The following is a 19,579-nucleotide window of genomic DNA, read 5'->3' as shown; positions in this document are numbered from 1 at the left end:
AACATTATTATTTATCTGGCCTGCCTGATGGATAACATTGCCAAATAAACAATTTCTGCCGGAATAATTAAACCGAGCAATGTTCCCGTACGATAAATTCAGTTCAAGATCAACAAGAGGAAAACAAACTGGTTATAATTCCAAGGTTCTCTCAATCAGTGGTATTTGTAAACAATGAATGTTCAATCTAGATTCCAATATAAACGATTACTAAACAATATCCATATATTCTCGAAACATAATCAACTTTTATTCAATACACGCGTTCGTGTTCCAATCGATCAACAAAACCATCTCCATTCAAGCAATCCAACAATCAAAGTTCTATCAATCAAAAGTCCCATCAACGAAAAGGTCCCCCAACCTCGAATAAATCCCTTTATATACATCACGGAAATAAACTAAACAATACTCATTATTTACAATGTGTCCTCCGCAGAGACTTCATGTTTTCTAACACTGCCTGTGCAGTAAGATTCCGTCAATGACCCATCCAAAGAAAGAGTTGGACAGCCCTGGTGTAGTTATTTCGGGTTCATCTTCTGTTTGTACTGAACCTTTTTTAATTAAAAACCATGGAGATTTCCATGGTTTTTAATGCCACTATAACCCTCTCTTTGCGTTGAGAGATTTCTATAGTAATTATCAAATAAAAGTATTTTTGATAAACGACAGGACTCGAAAATGACAATTAACGTTTCATCCTTAAAACAGAAGAATAGAAAACATATCAGATTTAATAAAAAAATTTTGATAAAATCATTTCTTAAAGTAATTGTCCACATAACAAGGGGAGCAATATTAGGAATTAAGAAATAAGCTTAACTTTCATTTCATCTCGACAACGTTCCAAATTCGCATCCACAATCATTAAAGCATCCAGGAGACTTGATTTCAAACTGTAATTACGTTATGCAACTATTAGATGGAATACTGTATCTGCATTATCAGCCATTTTTTTAAATAAAAGCTGTGGTTACATGGTACCATAACCTTTCATGTAGGTGGAACATGGTACCAAACCATGTGGTACCGGTACCAACGACCCCCCCTGTCACCCCCCTCTTGGGAAAATAACTTAGAGCCAAAAAGTGTACAGGGCCAAGGGCCGTTGCCAATGCTACTTTTTTAACTGACACTCCAAGCAATGGTCAACGATCCATAGTGATCATATTCCTGATCATATTCCATAGTAATCATATTCCTGATCATATCCCATAGTGATCATATTCCGTAAGCGATCCATAGTGATCATATTCCTTGGACAAAATAATCCCCTGATTGGACCGAATCAATCACACGATAGATCGCAGACTACTTTTTCAGCCTGTCCCCGTGAATCATAAAGAGGCTGGTTCTTTGATTGTGTCCTTTCGCAAAAATGGAGGGCCGGGCAGTTAGGAAGGACGGATCGCTTGCCCAAAATGTCCGTGGCTTTGATGAATGTAGTCCAAAAACAACTGATTCACGCGAAACAACAGTTGATGCGCCTATAGGTATGTATTACTGCGTTTTGAGAGTAGGAAATCTGACCCCTAGCCTAGACGATTGAATCTTGAAATTTTTTCTACTGGAATGTTGATTTCACGAATCATATCCGCCAAACCATCGCGTAGAGCCCTGTTGTGAAAGTCCAGATCGCAAGATAAAATATGAGTTACTTTCATTCGTTAGAATTTTCCTATTTCACATATTTTTTGCGTTTTTTGGTTTTATTTTTGACGTTTCTTAGCGGAATCTCGCCAAAACAAGCTTTGTGTGATACGAAGAATTCTTGACAGGGCATGTCCAGCGGTCTTGTTTAAGTTTGGACAGGAATTGACCTTAAGAGTGATCCAAACTTTACTGCAGTTGCAATGGATCAGTTATTACTGAATTGTTGATAATCGACTTAGGCCTAGAATTAAAAATGAAATTTTTCCATTAAAGTCACCACTCCCTGTGTGTGGTTTTTGTAATACCAATTTCCCAAAACTGGAAGCTTTGAAAGCATAATTATATTTGTTTGACTTATTAAGTAGATGCCATCATCCATGCCCCTGGCCTATTTTAAGAAGAACTAATGGTGATAAAAACTAGAGTAGGTGTGATAAAAACTCAAAGAAGATAACAGTAGATTCAAATTTCCCTGCATTTATTCTGTTGTAAAGGAACTGCTAAACACAATTTCTCTATCATCTTCTTAGCCCAGTTTGTAATGGGATGGCACAGTTTGTAGTGTTCTTCATTATATGCCTGACACATACATAACATTTAATGATGTCTCATTAACAGTGCAGTTATAATGTAAAATAGTTTAACTATGAAAATTTAAAGATTATGTTTGCTGTTTTTTTTGGCTTTTCAAAAAGTCAGGAATGGCTTCTCAACTTTGTTTGAATATCTGGAACTGACCTTTGCATATTTCAGCTGGTAAATATTTGTTTTCTTAGTGATTAGGTCATTCAAATGGTTTCATGCTCAACAGATACAATGTGACTGGATAGAGGAATGTTTACTATGTTCAATTATAACTTAAACTCTGAGGTCTATTTGAAGCTGTAACCAAGGCAAGCAATGGATCATTATCTTGATCCAGCCACAAGAACTGATAATGTGAAGGCATGCGAGGATAATCAGAATTTTTTTAGCTGTTTGTGCATGATGTAATCAAGTTTACAAGGAGTGAACTATTCAAAGGTTTGACACACCTTTGAATGCTAGGACAGTTGAAAAAACATTTTCTTTTTCATAGAAAGTCTGTAATTTCCCATCTAAAACTTGGTTATTGAAATAAAACAGCATTGTCGAGTAACCATTAGGTGGTAACAGTCATTTTTATGGTAAATTTTGTCTGCAATACTCATTATAGAAGTATTGGGCTAAAGAGCAAAACTGTTCAGCAGAAATGAATTAAAATGTTCAAAAATGAAATAAAGTCATAATAGAAGGCAATCTAGCCCAAAATCATATTAAATTTTTGAAAGAAGTTTTAAAGTTTAGATTTTTTGTTTATATTTTGATCTAATGGTGGAATCCAGAACTTTTTTGACTGATAGCATATCTAAGGTCACCTAAAGAATCAAACATCTTCAAAAAACAATGTTTTCCGCCCTTAACAATTTTCTGTATCTACTTCTTTGGTTTTTTTGCTACTGGACTAGCAAAAGACAGCAGTATGATAAGAACAATGCAAAATTCAATGGAAAACTGGAAATGCTAAAATAGTTGTATTCAATTATTTTTCCAAATTACCAACATTGTTCTAGGGGAAAAGGGGGCAGAAGTAATAATAGTATTGGGGAAATAAAACAAAAAATAGAAACACACAACAAAAATAGTTTGGTGTCCCAAGCCGTTTTGATAGTCATTAACAATGTGAGGCATGAATTTCTGGCAAGATGAAAACGATGATAGAATTCTGTAAATTAATTAATGACACAGTATTTCAAGTCATTACTTCAAGGTACCAAGTTTGAATCATATCATTAAAATTAATTTATGGAGTGAATTTTATATTCTGGAAAATATTACCAGAAGATATAGGGTAAAGGTGCTTTCTTGTTGTATGTAGGACTACCAAGATTTGATTGTTTTAGCTAAATTTATGATTTGGGAATATGAGTCCAGTTGCAATATTAATACTTTGTATTTCAAAGTTTTTATATTCAACATGTAATTCATCAATAAATTAATGGACATTTGTTTGTAAACATCAGTATATGAAAATAACTGGTCAGGTTTGTAAAGAGAATATGTGTCTAAAAAGCAAAAAGAAATATTGATTTGCAGCTGAACCATAATGAGATGCCAGAAAAGCAAATACCTGTTGAAAGATTGTTGATTTGTATGAATCAGATTCAGATTCAGGTGATAGCAAATTGTCTAAAAGAACACTGTTCTTTTTTATCTGGTTTTGTGCCAAAATTTACTTTACTTCCTAGCATTTGATAAAATTGTAAGTAACTGAATATTGTGGCTCTATATTAATACTTTGTAGCACTCAATTGAATTGCTAAACATTTCAAGGTGGGAAATCTTAATGGGACACTAAATTCCATTTTACTGGGCCTTTGTATGTTTTCATAGCTCCAGTACTTTTAAAACATTTTTAACAACTGGCTAAGTCAACCAATGAAAGTAAAAATCATACAATTTTTTATGCATTAAATTTTTTCATCATATTAATATGGATTTATTTGTTTTTAGATAAGCTAGGACCATTTGGAAGATGGATACGCCATAGATTACTGGCAAGTATATTGATTGGAACGCCAGTTTTGGTTGCAGTGCAGGTAATTTTTTTTGTTTTCTTTCGCATCTTCATCATAAATCTTACAAGTGGTATACACAACTGCATGTTCTCCTTGCAAAAACATATACACTTGTTCATTACAGTATCTTATTGTGAAAGTGATATATGCTTTTAATGATATATACTTTTAATGGTATCATATGGCTTTAATTGCCAGGCGTATTATTATATGGAATATTTGTTATGCCAGTTTGTGCTTGTTGTTTTTTATTTCTTTACCAATACCTATCCTCTTGATGGTTAAAATGGATATATTCAGGAAAATCTGTATTTGCTTATGAAATTTTCCAAATAAGTCACAGGTTTTTTGAATACATTGTTCAGTTGATATTGATTTATTCCAGTTCATCATTGAGAGAACTACATATGACCATTTAATTTTTAAGGTGAGACGTCATCCACTGGCCACAAAAATCCTCAGAGTTGCAAGTCTTTTTGGAACAGAAGAATTTTATGGTCTTTTAGTTTGTTTCTTGACCTGGTAAGGTATTTTAGATTTTCATTAATGTCGGCCCAAAACTATGTTGAAAGTGTATTATTGAAAGCATTAAAAAATGCCATATGCATGGATTATTGCAAGGAATTTTTGAAACCAAAATAAATTTTTTTATCTATTTTTTCTTGATATCGTGATTAAGCTACAGAGGCTATGCTTCACACTTCAAGCAACAGGGGACATAGAATAGAAAAGTGTTAAGTTATCAAAAAAAAATTCTTTACTGGTAGCAAGCCAGCGACCAGCTTAACCTTTCTTTGGTTTTTTTTTTTAAACTCACATGCATAAAATATAGTGCACTAGTTTAATAAAGTTAAGTTCAACAAACAATGAAAAGTTGCAATGGCAAAGCTAGAGAAATGGGAAAAAATTGATTATAATTCGCTACGCCCCATTTATTTCACCCCTTCAAAGGTAGAAGGTTACAAAAAAATCTTCAGTGCTATTTTTAGAACCTGGTTGTAGAAAAAACGTTAGAAAAATTTTGCTGCTGAATGTGACCTTGTATAAACATTTCAATATTCCTGGGATTACTTCAAATTTTTGTTGCTTAATATTTTAGTGTCAGTTACGCTATTTATTATATTTTTTGTTCATACCTCATGTTTTAGGGTAAATTTAATGCTTTTTGCTTTATTATCTTGGTTGTCATACTAGCTGAGCGTATGTCAGTCTGACCTGCATTCATAAAAGTGTCAGTCTCTAGTTAAACTGACTCCAAAGTAATTGTTCAAAGCCTCTTTTACTATTTAGTCACATTGCCTAAGCACAGACCCATCCCATCCTACAACCTTTGGCTACTATCTCTCCTATTGGCCTTTCAAGATTATTCCTTATGTTGTAGCTGCTGATTATACTTTCAGCAACAGACTCAACTGAACATTTGATCAATGTAGCAAATATTGCTTGCAGGAGCATCTCGATTTCATTTGAAAGCCCATTATACTCTTGAAAAAACCTGGAAATCAATTCTTTGCTGTTAGTTTTTTGCAAGCTCCTAATTATTAATGCTTCTTGACATGGTTTCTCACTTTTTCAGCAACATCCAAAACCGTGTCCCTAGTATCCTTGCACCTAAACCTCCTTTTTTGCACCTCTTGATTCAATGTTAAAAGTTTGTAATTCTGTGTTTTATCAAATGCTCATAAGCATAAATGAAGAATTTTCCCAAAATATGAAATGATTTTCCCCTAGGATTGTTGATATAAGACTTGCCAGGCTGTGTTGTATTCTTATGGCTGTTGGGTTCTATGCTGCCAATTTTCTCAAGGTTTGTTTGAACTAATTCTATTTGTAATTAGATTTTTTTTGGTGCACAGAGACAACACTGGAAAGCCTTTGCACTTAAATCAACAAGAGTATTTGAGAAAAATTGTAGCATGTTGAAATCTCTATCAAAAATCACATAATAGACAATGACCAAATATGTTACTCTGCCATAATATTTTCCTGTGATCAAAGCCTTGCAGTCAAAGCTTTGCACAAGTTATTTCCAATGATCTCACCTCAAAGAACATTGATGGGGGTTTCTGGTGTATGAGTGTTACAGTATAATCATCATGTCTTCAACTGTGACAACAGTTTTAGAATACATCAAATATTTTTTTGATATCATGTAAAGAAATTTATAACAAAACACTTAACCATATATGTCCTTTTTGAGATAAAGTTAAGGTACTCTTTTTAGTTATGTTTTGATAAATAAACAAATTTTGTTTTACAGAACAGCCTGTGCTTGCCAAGGCCACCAAGTCCCCCAGTTAACCCCCTGGAGCCTTCTTTTAACACATGGCAAGTTTATTTGTCTATGTCATTGTTTGGTCTCTTATTTATCCTAGTTTGCTTTTAATATCCTTTAAATACCATATTAGAGCTAGATATTTAGATATTAATTCTCCTTTCTTCTTGCTAACATCACCAATTGCTTAGTAGGCAGACACTCTTTATCAACTATGTTGCATATAGGATCACTGTGTTTGTATTATAAGTGAAAGAAGGACTTGCTATGTCTGTGTGTAGTTCTTGTATTGTTTTGCAGTCAAATATATTTCTAGTATATAGCCATTTTTGTACGATGATAAAATGCAAGAGACAGCAAATTAGGCAAACAGTAATAGATAAAGCTGAAATAAAAACCAAGGAAAACATTGACAGATAGGCCACTCGAGTTAACAGATAGGCCACTCGAGTTAACAGATAGGCCACTCGAGTTAACAGATAGGCCGCTCGAATTAACAGATAAGTGATTCTTTAAAACAAATGTCAATGCTGCAGGTTATTGAAAGAGTTAAATTGGATTACATATTGTACATATTGCTGCCAAGATTCTGAGAGTAATTGAACAAAGAACATAATCATTGAACGGCAAATTGTTTCTAACCAATGTGTTTGTTTATATAATTTCAGGGCCCTTCCAAGTCATCATGCAGTTCTTGCTGTTGTAGTCCCATGGTAGGAATACTTTGTTGTTTTTTAGGCTCATAGCATTTTGATTTCACAGCTGATAACTTTGTAAATGAAAGAGCTGGCCATTTCAAATTCATTTCAAATTAATTTTCTGTGTTTTCAATGTTTTTCCTTCAAGTTTAACTCGGCCCCTTAGCAGCTATATACATATGTAGAACAGGTAAGCCTTTAAAGGAAATAAAATTAATTATGCTCTTCCACTAACCTGTAGTTGGGTAGAGTGGATGAAAATTCAACCGGGCATATATTTTGCATATCTAGCGGCCCCCTTTAATAAGAGTATTTAGCTCAATGTGAGTGACGAATAGACCTTTGAGGAAAGGTATGATTTTTATTGGTGACACGTGTACTTTAACTACGCGTTACAACTGAGTAACACGTAACGCGTTGCAACTGAGTCCTGGGAGTTATGTTTGTGCTAGCTATTGCAATGAAAAAAACGGTAGTTGCATCCAAGATGGTCGCCTTTAATAGTCAATTGATAGTCATAATTCTAAAACTAAAACCCAGTTGAGCTCATCATCGCAATAAGTCTTGTAACCACAAGCTAATGACTTTACTAAACACACAACTTCTTTTCACATTTGATTTGAGATATGCGCAAGGGAAGCTCTCATATATCTGGAAAGGAAAGCTGAAGCCTGAATTTCTGCCCTGGTCATCTCCTTGTATTCTTGAATCCAGGAATTATAGATCCCGCATATTGAATTCAGGACTAGAATATAAAGAACAAAGTAGGATAATATTTTAACGGAAGTGAGAAAATGCGATCTTTTCAAGGGGGTGTGACACCCCACCTCCTCCTATCGCGAGGGCCTGCTCTGCCGTATCCCTATTGTCATGCTTTATTCCCTTGTTTTCTTTTGCAGGTACATCTGGTTCTACTCCTATCTCCATTACAATCTCACCACAGTCCAATATGTCATCCTATTTTGTTTCATTGTTACCTGTAAGTTGTTGTCGTCGATTTTGACCATTTTTCCCACAATTGCTGGCAAAACTTTATTTTATTCCGTTTTACTTGCTAAATATAAAAGGCTCCAACTTTCCAGGATTTTTTTCTCAAGAATGTTCAATAAAGCAAAACGAAATACTGCTTGAAGGGATGGCATATATTCGATTGTCAAAATTATCCTCTTTCATCAATTCCTTGTTTGTGACTGTTACCCGAGAACATTTTTAAATTGAGTGAATCGAGAACGTTTTTCCCCATTGTGAAATTAGAAGTAAGTTTTTGCTTTGAAGTAAGTTGTTTGTTGTCAACATCTAGATTTTTTTCAGCTGACCAACTATTTACAATACTCTAAATGTTATATATTATATATACATATTAAAGACTACAATGGAAGTTTGGCCCAATTTCAAAATTACGCATTGAAAGAAATAGCACTGCTATATATATGGATGAAATAGACGTTTTGGGGGTGTTAAACAGGACGGTTATAGACTATAACTCCGTGTTTCATGCTCAATGGAATCGTTGCGCAACTCCTGGTAGAATACGTTGAACACTGCTTATGCGCCAATGGCTTTCTCAATGCCTACTTGAAAGCCTACTTGAAAGAGTAGATGAAGTCGCGATCTTTATGTCGTTCAGTACCCAAGCAATCCCCCGTGTAGTTGCCAGCAATAAAATATCGAAACGAAATCATAATATGTTCTTGATTTACTGCTTGTCTTGTTCCTTGTTCTTCATCAAGACAGTTGTTTAGACCTAGACAGTTTTAAGACCCGTAAGAAACGCGCTGTTGATCTTTACTTTCAATACTCTTGCACATTTTTCAGTGATAATTTATTAGAAGGCTATTGATTTCCCATCTGATTTGATATAGAAAGAACCTGAGCCCACCCACTCCGGGTACCTTACAAGCATAATGACAAGAAAATTTATGTTTAAGAGCAACTACTCTACCTTAAAACGTGAGTCTAACTTTTATTTTCTGTCGTGAATATTCTTTATTAAAATCATTCGAATCTCCTGTATTTTAGGGTCGTTTTCCGTCATGCTTAGTCGGATATACCTTGGTGTTCACAGCCCTGCTGATGTTGTTGCAGGAAGTCTCCTTGGTTGCCTTGCATTGTCGGCTTGGCTGCACTATGATGATATTCTTGATCGGGCTACTGCTGTCAGTGGGCAAGGTAACGTCATCCTCTTCTAGCCAAGTGTTGCCAATTTGTCACAGTTGTCTGTATCCTTGTCATTTAATTCTCCTCTAAGATCGGTTTTTTGGGGGCTCTCAAATAAGGATTACGTACGTAAAAAGCCTTTAAAGTGAAGTTTAAATCTTTTTTCTGTCACTTTTTTAGTTGTGTTTGATATGTATTGTGTATGTCATATATTTGATTTGCTTATCAATTTAATCAACATCAAAATCTGCTTATCAACTCGATCACCATAATCTTCCAAAACTACATGAAGAGTTAGTTTTTTCTCTTTAATTATAAGTTTTCATCTTTATTGTTTGATTTATTTACATTTGGCAGCTTTTTTCTTGGTTAGTGTTTCGTATTAGCTCATTTTTCTTCGATTTCTTTCTAGGAGCAATGCTAGTGCCGGTATACGTCATAATTATGTTATTTATCCACCCAAGACCTGACCTAGAGACACTTTCATTCACAGAATCGGTACGTTGGCATTCAGTTGCTTTCAGCTATTTCATTTTAACTCCTTATAAACCCCCTGATATCACGAGCTAAAGCCCTTTGTCAGAGACCAGTAAGTCTGGTGGTCACGTTGCCCGCAAAAAACACCAATGAAAACAAAAACAAAAAGTTTCAAACCCCGCTTTTTTGTTGATTTTCCGAGAAAGATTTTCAGAGCTTAAGGATATCGTCAGGAGAAAAGATTTACATTTTTCTGGTTTTTTGTTCGCCTAGAATCTTTTAAGTTTGAATCATTTATTCTTCCCAGATGCGTTAACCTTTCGATTCTTTATATGAACGATTTATTCTCCTCTCTCCGTCTTCTACAGTTCTTTTTCCTCCACACTTTCGAACTAAGAGCTCTATACGGGCCATATTCCCAGAATTAAGTGTTAAAAGACTGTGGACAGTAGTGGTCGTCCTGCAGACTCACTCCGATTATATTTACACCTAGATCAATGATTCATAACCCAAAGAGAAATTCGCTTTTAAATCTCATTTTGACTTTCCTCTGCAGTTGTCAATTCAGCGATTTCATATTTTAGCTAAAACTGCTTTGATGGCTGTTTCTCAATTAATACAATTCAGCAAGTTTGCACTAGAAGCAGCGGGAGACTTTGAAAATGATTTAAGCACTTTGTTATTTCGTAGTTTCAACAGAGTTTCAAATTTTTTGAGTTTTTTAATTAGCTGTAGGCAACAGCTTTGAAGCAATTCCAGCAGGTGGAAATTGGAATTGTTGCTTGAATCTAGTATAAACATTTTCTTAGCTTTTACATGTAGAGTACTATGTTTGTTATTACCTGATATCAAAATAAGGGAGAAAAGCTCTTTCTCTAAAAAAAGAAAGCTAAAACTTTCTGATATTAACAATCGCATGTATGAAATTTAACAAGGAAATCGATGCTTACTTGTTATTCACCCTTCCCCTTTTCTGCGTTTTTTTTGTTTTTTTTTCCTGTTGAAAATAGTTTAATGCAAGTAAAATCATATCTGGACATGAAACCTGATGTTTTCCGTATCTTCGTAGCTTTGCTGATGAAATGCAAATTAGTTTTATCAATTGAGAGTTACCATATTCAGTTCTACTGTTTCTTTACTTCCTACTGTCTTCAAACTTAAAGCCATATCTTGTATGAGACTGTCTCCTAGCTTTTATAAACAACGTTTTGCCTTTGTATTTGAAAGTTTTGCCTGGTTTTATATCTTATATCTTTGCCTAGTTCTGTATCTCGAAAGGATTTGTTCGTCGTGAGAATGCTAATTGTAGTTACTGTTAGGTTTTCTGTAACATTGTGTTGGTAAGAAAGGTCAATGGCAAGTATCACTGTCTGTGTTAATTGCTCTCCTCTGAAATACCATTTTGATTTTCGTTAGTCGTTCTGCATCTGAAAAATCCCTTTGTATATGATGCAACCAGAGTTCATGTTTATAATCGAAGTCAACTTGTTTCCAGGTATGCATGTCCGGTGTAGCAGTAGGGTTCGTTCTCGCTCGCACTATGGTCAGCGGGCCTCACCCACCCTTCAAAGGGATTATTGACTCAATTAATAACAGTAAGTCGTGTTTCGCTCCCAATTACATCAATATTCCTATTGTCATGTGTCGATATTCGATATTTATGCCTTTGTGATCCGTTGATTCTCCCTCATACCTGCCTCAGGTAAAGTTTGCCAGCTGCACCTTGCAGAAAGAGGAATAGGCAACCCGTACAATTTTAGTTAAAGCAGGAGCCTCTTATGATATGCAAAAATTAATTACCGAACGTAAAGACACGAAGTATATTTGGAATGAAACAACAGTATATGCAGCTAAAAGATTTTCTTGTACATTTGCTTGAAGAATTTTATTTGAAGTGTATTTTCCTGTATTTGTTTTTATGATTAAAATGACGTTAGGTAGCTATAGATGTAAAATCAAGTTATCGTTGATACGAATCAAGCGTATTTTAACAACGCTAATTTCTCCTCGAATCGCCGAGAAAATTTACAGCCATGGCGAATGTGCCAAGATTTAGCTTAGAAATATTTTGCCGCAAAAAATAAAACGCTTTTCTACTTCCTTGCCTAATTGCTTGTTAGATAAACAGTCTGCATGCTTCTTTGCGTATGTCAGCGGTTTCGCCGGGAAGTTACTGCCAAATCCGCCTCGTGGAAATAAACCGCGTGCTTATTATCTATAGCGACACTGCTTTGAGATCCAGTGAAAAACGTTGCCCTAGAAAAAGAGAAAGGACCCCAGGGAAGTTTAGTTAAAAGGAAGGAACTGAAGTGCTCGGTAAACTGTCACTTTGGTCTGTTTTTTAAACATAGCACCAGGGACACATTTACAATAAAATCTCAAAGTTTTGGAAACGTTCTACCGCGCTGTTGGAAAGAATGCTATTGGGAAATTTTGAAGGCAAGGCAAGAACACAGAATCATGTAATATTCATTTATGTCGCCCGGCTAGACCCAGTTGACAGATCAGACATACGGCATGTTTTTTGTATTTCGCCTTAAATATTCTCTCTTGGATGACCGAAGCTGTTGCCTGTTTTAAGGCATGATAAGCTGAAGTCCTAAGATTTGCAGCACAGATGTAGGGTCGACACAGCAAACGAGACCTAGAACATGAAAAAAGATGCCGCAACAAAAACACCGCAAGACAAAAACGTTCAAGTTTCCTGCGCTCGATTGACGTTATCGAAAAGTCTGTTATTAGATCACGGTACGCGCAAACGTTTTTTGGTTAACGTTCCCAGGGGCTGATTGACTGGCGTCTGTGTTTGAGGCGTTGTGTCTGCTCCGTGAGAGAATTTATCAATCCAGGAACACTACTGCTTGCTTACTTCGATTAACCGTTTATCGCATTTGTCATGTTTCTTGGAACCCCGTGAGAATGACCCGAAATGGCAGACCCACCTGGCGATCGGGCGATACATTTTTGATAAATTGAAGCCAGGTGGAGATTTTCCCATCTGCACGATGTCCATTTTGGCTCGGCAACCAGCAGATGTAATTTAGTCCACCATGGCACTTACAAAACTTAAAAAGATTTTGATAGGTTTCTGAAGTTATATCAGTTGAAATTCTTATCGGCATAAATTTTTGTTACCTATACATTCTTTCCGTTAAAGGCAATTCTATTCATTTTTACGCTTTTTTGTTACAGGCTCGTCATCCTGGTCGGTGATATTCCTTTTTATGGTTCTACGGTTCTTTCTCGGTAATTTTTTAAATTGTTTTATAATAACTTCATATTCTTTTTCTTGTCACAGTCAGAAACATTCTATGACCAATAAAAGGAGCCTTTGGCAAATGTACGGTCTCAAATAAACATGACTTGTTTAGGCCCCTCTATAGCAAACCCAAACATTCCAATTTTACTCATTTCCAGCTGCTTCTGGCAGAAATGCTAAAAATGAAATGGGCTTCAGTATTGGAAGAGTTGGATTCAATTTATTTGCTTGAAGATTGCCTATAGAAAACAAAGTGGTGCCGTTAGAACAACATTGCTCGAGTTATTTTAGATATGGGCCAACTCCTTTAAGGTTTTCATGAAGTTCCATATTATCTCGGCAGCTACTTTTTTCTGACTCACGTGATCACTCTCATGTCTGCCAATAGCATTGATTCACCGAAATCCCAACTATTCGGGTATGTCACTCCCTTTTGTCAACGCTCGATGTCTTTACTCTCGCCTCGAAGCCTCGTTTATATGGGTAATATATTTAACATCCCCTAATGTTTATCATCTAGAAAACTTTTGCTTTTTACACCCCCTACCCTCTCATAAAAATCTTAATCATCATCCATTCATTTAGTTCTACTTTTTGTCTTCCCAGTTGTTTTTGAATCCGTGTTAGACTCGGCTAGTATGTTACTGAGGGTGTCTTTTTCTTTTAAGGTGGCGCTCTAGTTTTGACTAGTCGCTTTTTGGTGAAGAAGATGACGAGTGTTGTCTTTCCAATGTTTTTACGGATAACAGGGATTGAATATTACCATGGTAGCAGTACTCGAATCCCGTTCTTTACGGGATACCACAAAGGATTCAAGTTGCCCCCTGTTACTTCGGTGAGTTAGATTCATAAAAAGAAACGGTGACGTCTTAGCATTGGGGTTTTGATAGGGATATCCTACCTAATGAGGAAAAGAAGTGACAGTTTAAAAAAACCAAGTTTATTGACATTCTTAGGAAGCTCGGCAATTAATTAATGAAGTGGTAGTGTCAGTGACATGTTTAGCAAGAGAGCTTTTGATGAAATCAAGAGAGAGAAATGGAGCACAGGAACTGGTAAACGAAGAGAGAAACGAGGCTACTAAAACCTGTATTCGATAACTACGATAACTGTGTAAGGTATTTGTATATTGTATCACTACCACGGAGAGCTTCTGGGTGGTAGCATAAAAAATTGTTTCTTTTCTACGAATGAAAAAGCGGTAAAGGAAGTAATTTTAATGACGAGAATCTAAGTTATAAGGAAAAGACAATAATGAGAAGAATTACGAGTAGAGGAAACAGAACATCGGGTAAACACTTCGAAATATACGGATAATTGAGGGTTATTATTTATTCAGCCCAGTATTATCGTATGGTCATTCTTTCATGTATAACCCAAATTTAAAGAGTCTTATACTCGTAGGTAATTGCGCTTAGAATACCTGGAGCAATTTTTATCGTGTAGCTAATTAGTGTGGCCAGATTTCATTTTATAGCTCATTACCTTATGATGTTTAGAATAATGCTTTTGTGGCTCTTTAGTTATGACATTGCACTGCAAAAACAAAACGACGAAAAAATGCCAACCAAAGCAACTAAAACAAGGCTATTATGTTACATGATGGCCAGATTCTATATGTAGCTGCGAGAGGCCTTATGTCATCAAATATTTTAAACTCAAATTCATTTCATTTTTATCATTCAAGAAACTCTTTTGTATTGAATAGTCATCGTTTCATTTTGTCAAGAGTTGTTTTCATTTTCCATTTAAAGAACAAAGAAAAAGAGGAAAAGACACAAGAATCGAATGCCGGCAGTCGTGGAAGCAGCCCCTGGGATGTCGATGTTGCAATCAGATTCGTGACGTACACAGCAATGGGTTATGCCTGCAATTATATTGCCCCTATGCTGTTCCTCCATCTTGGAATCGTCGTATGAAAATTTTGATTTTATAACTTTCGTCTTCTGTTTAAAGATAATTATGATGAGTGATTTGCTTTGAAGTGGATCCCTCATTGACAATCATAGACTTAATTGTCACTGTATTGGTTTGAAATTTGTTTTTGTAATTATTTTTTTGTGCGGCCAAAGCCTCAATCTAACGGTCTTGTAGCTGAATGGTTTTCCTGTTTTTGTTTCCACTACGTGGATGCTACTTGCAATGCAAGGTTCCAAACTATTTTCTTTGTCACATGTCGGGTTTCTGCCTCTCTATTTGCTCAATTTTGAGAACATAAAATTTTCTTTGGTTTTGCTGAGGGCTCCAACGTATGTTAAAATGCGGAGAAGATTAACATTTCAGTCAAAGGTATATAAAGTCTATTAAATTTTCGGTCGAAGCAGGCACCTGAACTTCAGTTTTGAGCAAAAGTAACAATCAGAAATTAAAAACAAGTTAAGATGAATACTGTAGAATTGTTTTACTACTTATGAATGAATCCCCTTTCTAATTCGTTTCCCACTAGAGGAGAGATGCGTGTGTATTCCACGATAAAATGCCCTGTGAATTTTGAACCTTATTTCGAAAAGTCACTTGAGCCTTGTTTAAAAACTTCCCCTTGAGCTGAGGGACAAACATTTCCAAGCTTTTTTCCCGATTTTTCGACCTATTATTGTGACAATAAGGGTAGCATTTGGTATCCCAGTAAGCAAGATGACCAAACAGTCTCTCTGTACACATCCTAATTTTACAATTATATAACAGAGTTGAATAAAATCTTCTCAATCTTGTTGTTAGATTTCGTGTTGTGATTATGTACCACTGATGTGGTAAAAGCGTGTTTGTTTTGTATCGGTTAAAATATATGGACTACATGTTATTGTGCGTTGAAAGGAACTAAAGACAAGAATTTATAAAGTTGTAAACTGTTATCAGTATTTCCAATCGGTTAGGATGCGTTTTCTCTGGTTTTTTGCATTTCGTTACTCAGGTAACCTACTCGATAGAAAGTAGCTGGTCATCGAGAATTTGATATCAGTTTCCCATTCTTATTCTTTATTGATATTTTCGTTTTTGGGCAGCCCGTCGCTATCGTCAGGTAGCTCAATACATCCCAAAAACATTGAAAGCACGTGAAGGTCTGATTACAAGGGTCATGTGTGTTAATGGAAAATTGTTAATTAACTTAATTCTTAACCATTACATTTAATTTGATTGATTCCACAGTGATTTAGTAGAAGTCACACTCATTCGTTTTCTCAAGCAGTTAAGCTTGATTCTTAATGATGAACTTCTTTGCCAGCTTTTAATTATTAATTTGTTTACCCAGTTTGACAACATTCACTTTGTTTAAAGTTCCATGTTTTCGTCAAATTCTTGATTTACTTTTTTGATTTGATGTTTGCTCCCCATCGTACCCCAATGTTCCCCCACATGCCCCCATGGTCTTCCGCGTACCATCATGCTCCCAAACGTACCCTCGTGTTCCCAAACGTACCCCCCCCCCAATGCTCTCCCAAGATCTCTCATGCTGTCCCACCCACCCCACACACAACCTCAACTTATTATAATGGCCACGCAAAAACGAGTGTAATTAACATCAGCCATCGCTCTCACCTGACTATACTATTGATTTGGAATAATGATAATCGAAGGAGAACCGGCAGGTCGTGCTGTAAGATCGTTGCTTCTTGAGATAGTTCCACTGGAAACAAAATCCTTATTGGTATTCATGTAAATCGTTCTTTGTCAAATTAGTTCTTCGACGGAAAAGAAAATTTACCTTTATTATTAAGATTTGTTTCATGCGAGTAGTAATATAGAATCTATGAAAGAATTTTAACGGTAGTCTACGTAAACAATAGATACATTGAAGTAAACGAAAAATATAAGAAATTATGCGTTTGATGGATGTTTTGGTTGCTGAAAAACTTGCCTTCTTTCTTGTTTCGACAACTTACTTGAAATTGCTTCGCTGTATTAAAAAATCCAAAAGGACTGCGCCAAATGTTCTTAGTTTTTGCATAAGCGCTTTTGCTGCAGTGAAGAACGTCACTTCGACATCAACCCTCCCCCGAACACACCATATTGTGATATCTCCAGGACACTGTAGAGTCAAAGAAGCAAGTTCAATAATCATATCATTGTTACGCTTTTAAAATTGCCGAATTTTCGGGCTGCACGTGTTGCTGCCAATGATAGGAATATTGTACCGAAATTTTTCGTTGTTCCATTACTATGGAACAAAAAACCACGCCTTCTCGTACTGTTTCTTCAGAATGACATTTCTGACCACGCTTTTCTAGAAGTAAAATAAAAATGTAATTTGTTCTCTGTTCTTTTTCCCCAAGCATCACGCTGGACTTGCGTAAGCATCCGGTCACTTTTTAGAAATGTGGTCGCACCGCTGATGCCCCAGGGCGCATCATAATTAGTCCACATCTGCTGTCTGTGGCATGTAACAATCACGATGGAATAGCACACCGTAGGCAATTGATTCCGTAAATAAGATTATTCATCTATTTTGCTATCAAATAGATTAACAATAGCCCAGCAACATAAGCTTAATTAATCTAATATCAACTGCATTGAAATATCCTTCGATTAACCAGATTATTATGGCTTAATTTTGTTGCAATGCAAATTAGGGCGTGTTCCTTTCAACCCAATCCTGTAACATGACAAAGATATGATCGGAAATCCTAGGGTGAAGTTCAAAGAAGTACCATAAACTTACGCATTACCTTTTGAAAATGCGAATGAGAATAATGATTGTTTATTCTTGTGATTAGAAGGTACTGGTAAGGAATTAAAGTTCAGGGGGTATTTTTGTGTCAGGCTTTTTATAAGCAAAAGTGCATAGAAACTTAGCAGATTTGCTCTAAACGCCTACCCTTCCATTTTTCATCTTTCCATTTTATGTTTTTTCACAAACTGTTTTGCAAAACGAACTGCTATGGCAAAGAAGATTTTTTTGAAGTACCCCATTGAAGAGTAAATTTTGAATATGTCATTGCTGTATTTTTAGAAGCAGAAATAGGTTTGCAAGAATTTTGCATAAGTTGTTTCAGCATTTCATACAGTGAGCACTTAACTACATTTGAAGGCGTTTCAATAAATTCTGCTTGAAACCACTTCAGACGCCTAGAAATTGTGTATTCTTTTCCTCACAATCTTGAAATTTACTTTTTCTTGCTGCTTGATGTAGGATTCATGTACTTTAGGTATATTCATTGGTGTGTGTTAAACCAAGCTCGTGCCGTTCTAACTTCTGTCTGTTGATTTTGTTTGAATGCCCTGAACAGTCGCAATAATTGTGAAAAAGGTACTATGAAAATGATTCACTATTAACGTTCTCAGGTTTATGTTTCATTTGCAGTGGCGGCTCGTGACTTTCACAGTTGGGAGGGCAGACCATCAATATTGCGATAATCGATAGAAAGGTCGAGTTTGCAAATTATTCACTGTATTCATGGTTCGATGTTGATCGTCATGGAGCGCAGAAGAAAAAGCATATATAGATGTGGTTGTTGTTTAGCGATGATGTCATTTTATGGGCAAAATTTTTCTTGCCCCGAATTCCTCCAAATAAGCCAATCACAGGCCGCGTTTCGCAATGCTCGAGGTCGAAAATTGGCTTGTGCGCATGTCGGCTAGGGGCAAAAAAAACTTTGCCCGTAAAATGACATCATCGCTCAAGGCACTAGCGGGCCAGAAGCGAGGCTAGGGACGAGACGGGATAGCAAGGAGCTTTTTCTAGAAGAGATACAAACTTATATAATTAACCACAGTAAGACTATCTATAAAATTAAATATGAATATAATAGATTTCCTTGAATCTTTTTGAGGGGGCATTGCCCCAGATGCCCATTAGCAAGAGCCGCCACTGTTCATTTGTTTGAACACAAAGTTAAATCATTTTCAAATATCATGCTTGAACTCTTTGGTTGTTTAAGAAAGTAATTTTTGCTTTCAAATTTACTACAACCTGTCAAAAAATATCTGGAATATCATACGTTCTAAAGAAAAAAATCGATAGTTGCCACTTTCAAATTTTTATTCCTATTTTTAATTTCGCAACCGCTTAAAGCCTGATAAGAACTTCGATAGTGGGGATCTTCTACGGCAAATATTTATAATACGAATAGTTTAACCAGCTGAATATGGTCTCTCTGTTCCCCTTCCTCTCTGAATTGAAATAGGCTAAGGATGTGACCTGAAATAGTTGCTTTGTTTAGGCATGTTGTATTCTGTGCTGCTGCGAATCAAAAATTGTGATTTGAAAGCAAGGTTGCTGCGTAGGTATTTCTGTTGCTAAGTAACAGTTTTAATCTTATCCTAGAATTCAAACGACATTTTACTTCTAAAGCAAGAAAAACATGCTGTGCTGTCTCCAGATTTTATCATGGTCCCAGAAATCTTTTGTAGTCATTCTTCTTTGAACGATTCACCCACGTGCCGCATGCCATCACTTGCTGATCTTAAGAATTCTTGAACGTGAAGATACCATTTTATCTCACTTTATTGTTGATTACATTCA

General features: G+C 35.8%; 1 protein-coding gene across 1 annotated transcript; it reads left to right on the top strand.

The window, feature by feature from the left end:
- The first annotated feature begins 1,337 nt into the window (after positions 1–1,337).
- On the top strand, positions 1,338–16,970 carry LOC135686946 (uncharacterized). The gene is made up of 13 exons (XM_065203358.2): positions 1,338–1,496; positions 4,189–4,274; positions 4,681–4,775; positions 5,985–6,060; positions 6,514–6,581; positions 7,197–7,241; positions 8,126–8,205; positions 9,246–9,395; positions 9,796–9,881; positions 11,356–11,455; positions 13,053–13,106; positions 13,788–13,954; positions 14,874–16,970. The coding sequence occupies exons 1-13, from the start codon at positions 1,382–1,384 to the stop codon at positions 15,036–15,038; spliced, it is 1,287 nt and encodes a 428-aa protein (XP_065059430.1). The 5' UTR covers positions 1,338–1,381; the 3' UTR covers positions 15,039–16,970.
- The last annotated feature ends 2,609 nt before the right edge of the window (positions 16,971–19,579 follow it).

This window comes from Rhopilema esculentum, chromosome 6, assembly GCF_057945365.1.
Source record: "Rhopilema esculentum isolate cy_ngs chromosome 6, ASM5794536v1, whole genome shotgun sequence".
In the NCBI taxonomy this organism is placed as follows: Eukaryota; Metazoa; Cnidaria; class Scyphozoa; order Rhizostomeae; family Rhizostomatidae; genus Rhopilema; species Rhopilema esculentum.
Note: the sequence above shows the minus strand (reverse complement) of the source record. Positions and strands in the feature narration are given on the sequence as shown.